Source organism: Hemitrygon akajei, chromosome 1 (assembly GCF_048418815.1).
Source record: "Hemitrygon akajei chromosome 1, sHemAka1.3, whole genome shotgun sequence".
Taxonomy (NCBI): Eukaryota; Metazoa; Chordata; class Chondrichthyes; order Myliobatiformes; family Dasyatidae; genus Hemitrygon; species Hemitrygon akajei.
The window spans coordinates 122,279,820-122,288,429 of record NC_133124.1 but is presented as its reverse complement, the minus strand read 5'-3'; the positions used below and the strand labels follow the sequence as shown (position 1 = coordinate 122,288,429).

The 8,610-nt window shown below is 41.3% G+C and overlaps 1 protein-coding gene across 1 annotated transcript in view; it reads left to right on the top strand.

Annotated features, from left to right (window-relative positions):
* Window positions 1–244: 244 nt before the first annotated feature.
* The window catches only part of LOC140714181 (carnitinyl-CoA dehydratase), a 68,036-nt gene continuing 59,670 nt past the window's right edge, over window positions 245–8,610 (top strand). The window contains 1 exon segment of the mRNA XM_073025523.1: window positions 245–353. Coding sequence (XP_072881624.1) covers window positions 245–353 — 109 coding nt within the window.

The window sequence follows — 8,610 nt, the reverse complement described above, 5'->3', positions numbered from 1 at the left end:
GAGTGCATTTTAAATTGCCAACATGGTAGGAGGTCATGTTCATGTCCTGGTTTGCAGGTGCCAAGTGGTTTAGCAAACTCGATGTGTCATCTGGGTTTTGGCAGATGAAGCTTGATGAGACAAGTTTGAGACTGTGTACTTTTTACACACCACAGGGACAATATCACTTTCTTCAGCTACCGTATGGGGTTCTGTCCACACCAGACATCTACCCTAAAGCCATCCACCTGGTACTGAAACCATGATGGATGATATCATCATCTGGGGGTCCACCAAGGATGAACATGATGCACGACTGAGACAAGTGCTTGATGTGACACAGAATGTCAATTTGAAATTAAATAAAGAGAAATGTGAGTTTGGTGTTAAGGCACTGACCTTCATAGGAGTGTCTTATCAGAAGAGGAAGTGAAGCCTAACCCAAGAAAGATGTCAGAAAAACTTTTGAAGTGGAGACAGACCATAAACCATGGGTCTCAATTATGTCCAAACCACTGAATGACTGTCCCTTGAGGAAACAGCGCATGTTCTGGTTTAAAATGGCGCTACTGAACATGTGCGACAGCTCACTGGTAGTTCAGAAGCACAGGAATTCAACTAAAACATTACTAATAACACCTTTTCTGAAGTAAATTGTAGAAATTATCACCACAAACGATGAAGAAGTGAGTGAAGGTGAAGCAAGCAAATTCGAGGGATGAACTGTGCGGGTATGTTACAGAATTGATGCAGATGGAGTGAGCCACTCAGAGAGGAGAGGTCAAGGAAGAGGAGTTTTGACGTATAACTGACCCAGGAGCAAGACTGGATTGCTCTGGGTGCCGAGCCAATGTAGAGAAATTGAGAGTGGGTACAGGCTGGGCAGCAAAATCTGGACCCAGAGCAAGTCACTGGGCGGCATGTTCTAGGCCTGGATCCTTTCTCTGCAGCGGTTCCCGGGTCCTGGTGTGAAGTATGATACACTTTTTCCCCTAGTGTGAGGTAGATTGCACTGTTAGGATATTTTAAACAAAGCACTGGAAAGACAGGGTGTCAGAATTGGAGGCAAGAACTGACTTTGCTCACTCTCCTATGATGTTCACTTCTCCCAGCTGATACGATGGCTTGGGCCTACTCTGGACTGCTCCAGGGTTCGGATCTGAGGACTCATTTTGGTTCTGAGTGTTGTCGCTTCTATTGTTTGCATGACTTGTGATTTTTTTCCCCTTTCTCTGCACATCGGGTGTTGGTCTTTATTTTATTTTTTCTAATTGGGTTCTTTTGGGTTTCTTGCTTTGTGGCTGCCTGTAAACAAACAAATCTCAAGGTTGTATAATTTATACACTTGTTGATAATAAATGTAGTTTGAAATCTTTGAAATGTTGATAAGGCTGCAGAAATATGATGTGATGATGACCTACACACCAGGAAAATATGTTTGCTACTGATGCATTGTTTCGAGCAGTCAACAAGACAGAAAAGAATGACTAGAAGGCTAATACAGTCATATAGGCCGAAGATGACATGACTGTCACCTCCCTTCCAGTATCTCCTGATAGAACAGAGCAGAACAGGAAAGCAGCAAGGTCAGATGAAACAATGAAAGAACTCAGATACAATATGGAAAGGATGGCCAGCAGCTAAGAATGACTGTCCAATGTGTATTTGGGATATTGGGCATGCAGAGCTGAACTGTCAGTAGTGGAAGATATGGTCTTCAAAGGGGACAGGTTTGTGATTCCAGTGTTGCTCCAGAAAATATGTGAAGGACATCTTGGTGAGGAAGAATGTAAACATAGATTTCGTGAAGTGAGTTACCGGCTAAGAGTGAAACAAGATGTCAGCCGGATCAGTGCTTCATGTGAAATATGCCTTACCTACTGACCAAAGCAGCAAGCAGAACCATTTACATTACACCCTTACCAGACTGGCCATACTTTCAAAGCTGAAATGGATTTGTTTGAACGTAATGGGAAGAGTCATATTGTTGTAATAGACTGCATTTCCAATTACCTAGAGGATGGAACACTGCAATCAACATCCAGCAAAAATCACCTTCCTGAAAGCTGTGTTTATGAGGCATGGAGTTCCATGTGAAGTGGTATCAGACAATGGTCCACAATTCTTGAGGGGTTAATTGGAGTCTTTTGCCAATGATTGGGAGCTTCAACATATAACCTCAAGCCTACATCACCCAAAATCTAATGGCACAACAGAGAGTTCGATCAAGGTAGTGAAGGGTCTCATGAAGAAAGCATAAGATGGACGAGTGGATTTCCACAAAAGTCTGATGATTTACAGAAGTGCACTGCTGCAGAATGGCCTTTCACCAGCCCGAATGCTGATGGGTTGCCACGTACACACTAACCTTCTAGTGCACGCAAACCTACCGACACCTAAAGGAGCACTCAAGATCAAACTGGATAAAGTAAAAGGGAAGGAGAAACAGTGTAGAAGAATTTACTCTAATTCACTATAAAAGAACCTTGTCACCAATTACTGTGAGAAACTTTACTCTGTTAGGGAACAGAAATAAAGAGGCAGACCTCGGTATATGTTTAACCCTTTTATTACGTGATCACAGGGAGCCATTGTCTTATGACTCTGACAATGTCAGGTTACATCTTAGATTTATACAGTAAATTTTGGGCAATCGCCAACTGCTAAACATACTTGGTCAGCAATTTTCAAAGCACTTGTTAGGTATCAGTAAATTCGCTAACGTGCCTCGCAATGTACAAAATTAGAGATTCTTGTCCACAGTTAGTTCCTCTGTTTGCTACTTGCTAGATAATCTCAGAAAAAAGGCTAACAATACCTCATTGTTGGCACAATCTATGTCTAGCTATTGTTAGTTCGCACAAGCAGGTCAACATCTGCTTCTTATCCTGTCACCCTCATGAGCCAGGTCTTGAGCAATATCCAGCTAGACAAACTTAAAAACAACATTTAATTCAAAATTAATCGTAACTTTACAATTTTCTTCCACAAACAGTATCACGACAAAACTGAAAAAAGCCTACCTCCTGAAGCATGGAGATCAAGAGCGTACGATTTCATGATTCCGGTACATGGTCCATGCAAGGATATGTGTAAGAGGAAGTAAGTCCACATTCCTACCAGATCCAGACAGAGTGGCGGACACCTCTGAGAAAGACCTGTGTGGATCTACGACCATGAGCTCCAACCCGTTGTTGGGACGCGTCACCTGCCAGTGCACCAAAGGCACCAGCATATGTAAAAAATTAGCATATTGATCAAAGTTCTCAGAGAGACACAAATATCAACGCAGCAAATGCAAGCAATAGACCTGTCAAAGCAAATAGCTGACAAAAAGGACCACTAAATCACCACGGAGATGGATTGCAAGTTGATAAGTGGGTAAAGGACTGCAGTTGCTTATTACAATTGAAGTTGAAATATCGAACAGTTGAAAATTCAAAATAAAACAGGAGAGACCGGCTATGGAATGTAGATATCTTAGTTGGAAAGGATTATCACTCCTTGCAGGTTTATGAGGACATAGTATTGTTTGTTTTTCTTTCAATGGATAAGATGTATTATTATGTGTGCATAATAAAAAGATGCAATTTCCAGTGGGTAATGCGAGGGAATCACCTGGAAATGGAAGTTATGATAGTGACCTGGTTATGTGGGCACAGGGTTGAGCAGCAATTCAGTCATAAAATGTTCTAACATAAACCCATGCCGAGTTTGTCTTTATTAACAACAAACATAACACCCCACAAAATCAATCAGAAGTCCTGGAGGAACCTTGATATCTGAAATCTGCTGAGAAGCAGATCAGAGTCATTCATGTCTGGTGACCAAGAAAGTTACAAGAGTCCAAGTACGATCCTCAGAAAGTCATCTTATGGGTGAAGTGACATTTAGGGACTAAACTTGAATCAATAAAGGATGCTTGACATTTGTGACACAGCTTGAACACTATCACCTCTTATAAAGCTAAATCAAGTGACAGAGGAGACAGCAGGGCTTCACTTCCAGATGAGCTCAATGCCTTCTATGCTCCCTTTGATTGTCAAACACAGAGGAACCATCAGAACTCCCATGTCCCCCAATGATCCTATGATTTCAGTCTCTGACACTAATGTGCAAGCAGCCTTCAGGAGGGTGAACCCATGAAAAGCATCTGGCCCAGATGGAGTATCTGGCAGAGTAGCAAAAGTCTGTGCTGATCAACTGGCTAGTGTGTTTACTGAGATCTTTAACCTCATGTTTTGGCAGTGTGTGGTACCCACCTGCTTCAAGCAGGCTTGAATTATACTGGTGCCCAAGAAGAATTTGGTGACATGAATCACCCAGTAGCACTTACATCCACAGTGATGAAGTGATTTGAGAGGTTGGTGATGAAACATATCAACTCCTTCCTGAGAAGAGACTTAGATCTGCTCCAGTTTGCCTACCAGGGCAACAGGTCCACAGCAGATGCCATCACATTGGCTCTTCACGCAACCCTGGAACATCTGGACAGTCAAGATGTACACATCAGGATGCTCTTTATCCATTGCAGCTCAGCATTCAGTACCATCATCCCTTCAATACTAATCAATAAGCTGCAAGACCTTGTCCTCAATACCTCCTTGAGCAATTGGATCCTGGATGTCCTCACTTGCAAACACCAGTCAGTTCAGTTTGGCAACAACATCTCCTCCATGATCTCCATTAGCGCAGGTGCACCACAAGGCTGTGTGGTTAGCGCCCTGCTCTACTCACTATAAATCTATGACTCCGTGGCTAAGCATGGCTCTAATGCAATATTCAACTTTACTGATGACACCATTGTTTGTGGGCTGAATCAAAGGTGGTGATTAATCAGAATATAGGAAGATGATTGAAAATCTGGCTGAGTGGTGTCATAACAACAACCTCTTACTCAATATCAGCAAGACCAAGGAGCTGATTATAGACTCCAGGAGAAGGAAACTGAAGGTGCATGAACCAGTCCTCGTCAGAGGATCAGAGGTGGAGGGAGTCAGCTACTTAAAGTTTCTAGATGTTATTATTTTGGAGGACCTGTCCTGGGTCCAGCACACAAATGCAATTATGAAGAAAGCACAACAAACTTCCTTAGGAGTTTGCAGAGATTCAGCATGATATCTAAAACTTTGGGAAACTTCTATAGATGTGTAGTGGAGAGTCAATTGATTGGCTGCATCACAACCTGGTATGGAAACACCAATGCCTTTGAACAGAAAATCCTACAAAAGGTAGTGGATACAGCCCAGTTCATCAAGTGTAATGCCCTCCCAACCATTGAACACATCTACATGAGACACTGTTGCAGAAAAGCAATGTACATTATCAGGGAACCCCATGACCCAGGCTATGCTAGCTTCTCACTGTTGCCATCAGGAAGAAGGTACAGGAGCCTTGGAATTCACACCACTGGGTTTGGGAACAGTTACTACCCCTCAACCATAAGGTACTTTAACCAAAGGGGATAACTTCACTTGTCCCATGTTCCCACAACCAATGGACTCACTTTCAAGGAGTGAGTCATTTTTTGCTCATTTATTTATTTATTATTATTATTATTATTATTATTATTATTATTATTTCTTCTTTTTATATTTGCAGTTTGTTGTCTTCTGCACTCTGGTTGAAAACCCGAGTTGGGGGGGGGGGTCTTTCATTGATTCTGTTATAGTTATTACCCTATAGATTTGTTGAGTATGCTCACAAGAAAATGAATCCTATGGTTGTATATGGTGTCATATATGTACTTTGATAATAAAATTTACTTTCAACTTTGAACCACTCTGTGTGGGGAAAAAAAAACTTACCTCTGACATCTCCCTAAAACTTTCATCCTTTAAAGTATGTCTTCTACTGCTAGCATTGTAGAATGGGAAAAAGGCTCTGGCTGTCCACTCTAACTATGGCTCTTATAATCTTATAAGCCTCTATCAAGTCACCTCTCATCCTCCTTTGCTCCAAAGAAAAAAGTCCTGGCTTGTTCAAACTTTTCACATAACATATGTTCTCTAATGCAGACAGCATGTTGGTAAATCTCTGTTTCCCTAAAGCCTCCACATCCTTCTTATAATGATCTGACCAGAACTGAACTGAATACTCCAAGTGTGGTCTAACCAGGATTTTTTAAATTTTTGGATGGCAATATTACCTCATGGCTGTTGAACTCAATCCACCAACAGCTGAAGGTCAGCACACAAAATGCCTTCTTAAGCCTCCTATCAACGTGTTTCAATGTTGATGGATCTACGGATGTGGACTCCAAGATCCCACTGATCTTCCATTAAGCCTGTACTCTACCTTCAAGTTCGACGTTCCAAACGGTATAATTTGGACAAGAGATTCTGCAGGTGCTGGATCATCTGAAGTGAAGTGCATCCATTCTATAATACCTGTGAGGCACCGTTCCTATCACGTGTGACTAGTTGCCACACTCTGAGAAAAACAAATTACAAGGTACTACTACAATGCTAGTAGGCCATCAGAAGGTTCTAGGTATCAGAAAGAGGCAGTGAATAGAAACCACACACTTCTGGAGATAACACACACAAAATGCTGGTGGAACACAGCAGGCCAGGCAGCATCTATAGGGAGAAGCGCTGTCGACGTTTCGGGCCGAGACCCTTCATCAGGACGTCAGGTCTTGGCCCGAAACGTCGACAGCACTTCTCCCTATAGATGCTGCCTGGCCTGCTGTGTTCCACCAGCATTTTGTGTGTGTTGTTGTTTGAATTTCCAGCATCTGCAGATTTCCTCGTGTTTGCACTTCTGGAGATAAGTTTTGTTTTTAAGAAGAATAACCAATATGTACAAACTATTTACACGAGCAACAACAACTCAAAATTCCAACATCCTGTTTAGGTTCCAATCTTAGATAACAAATCAAAACAAACTCTCCCTCATGGTGACGCCTGGCACCTCAATCGAGGATCAAAGGACTGGCAGACTCCCCATGAAGAGATGGAAACGAGAGGTTAGATATAGGAATACCAACAGAGCACAGGAGGCACGACGGAACAACACTACAAGACAAATCATTCTCCACAAACACACAGTAGGACTCCACTTACAGAGCACGAGGAGAGACCCCTTTAAATAATCATAGAATCCGAGAAACGTGCCAATCTAAATTAACTGGCCAAGATTAAACTGAAAGCACCTGAGCTTAAGGGCTCTAACAATAGGTGCTTGAGAACCCCTGAAACCCAGTGCTTTACCGCAAGCCACAGAGGCCCGAGGTGGCTCTTGACACTTAGATCATTGGTGGATCTTGTTACTGCTCAGCATCATGTCCCATGTAGTTGATAGCACCTGAAACTCTTCAACTATGTCTAATATGCTTATTGCATGGTATGTTTTTTTCTAAAAAAAAGCTTTCTTGTTTCTTGTTCTGATGCTGCTTATCTCCCCCAAAAGTTTCTGTATCTTGTTCTTTGTTCTTGGTGCCATTTGTTTGAATTCCCCCTTCAACACTACCAAAACTTTGCTTGAGGGCATTGACCCAGATCTGGTGAAGTGTAGTGCTTCCAACCTATACTGATCTCACCACCTCTGGTTACCCTGGAATCCCTTCTGAACCATTGCTTCAGCCACCTAACACGACTGGCAGCATCTTTGGAGAGAGGAACATTTAACATTTCAGGATGATATCCAACAACAGATACTTGAAATCATTGGGATAATACAGCTACATTATAGTTCAATCCAGATCTCAAGTCCTGTCTGTGTGGAGTTTGCACATAATCCTTGTGACCACGTGAGCATCCCAAAGATGTGCAGTTTGCAAGGTTAATTAGCCACTCTATATTGTTCCTTGTGTGTTATTGGAGAACACGCATGTGGGGAGCACAAAATGGAATTAAGCTTAATGATGCTTGATAGTATGGACTTGGTGGACTGAAGGGCCTGTTTCCTTGATTTATGATTGCAGGTGATAGTCTATCTGCATACTACAAACAGCAACATAACGAGAAAGCTTCACTCAAAGGATAACTTCACTTACCCCATCACTGAACTGTTCCTACAACCTATGGACTCACTTCCAAGGACTCTTCACCTCATGTTCTTCAAATTATTGCTTATTTATTATTATTATTATTATTATTATTATTATTATTATTATTATTATTATTATTATTATTATTATTATTGTTATTATTATTATTATTATTATCTTTTTTCAGCTCAGGCTGGAAAAACCTGAGGAAGAGGCATAACCAAGCATTTCTCAATTGCTTTGAACTTTCAGACTATTCTAGTGGTGTTTAGTATTGTGGCTTTCTGGAGATTTACATGAATATTGTTGTGTGGGTGTAATTGTTTTATGCTATTGACTTTAGGATGATATCAGTTGTAGATATTACTAGTGGGATAATATATGCCCTGTTTATGTTCCACAGTTTTTCAATTTCCTCTTTTAATTCAGCATATTTCTTGTTTTTTACTCTCAGTGATTTCTGTATTTTATGCGTGTTTGCAATGGCTGTATCTATTAAGTAAGTTCTTCTTGCTTGTTTATCCTGTAATATTATATCCAGAAGGTTATTATGGATCAGTCGTAATATAATTTGTAGGACTCTGACTCTTGAAATTGTATCAGGCTTGTAATTATAGGGAAGTATGGTGTCTTTTATG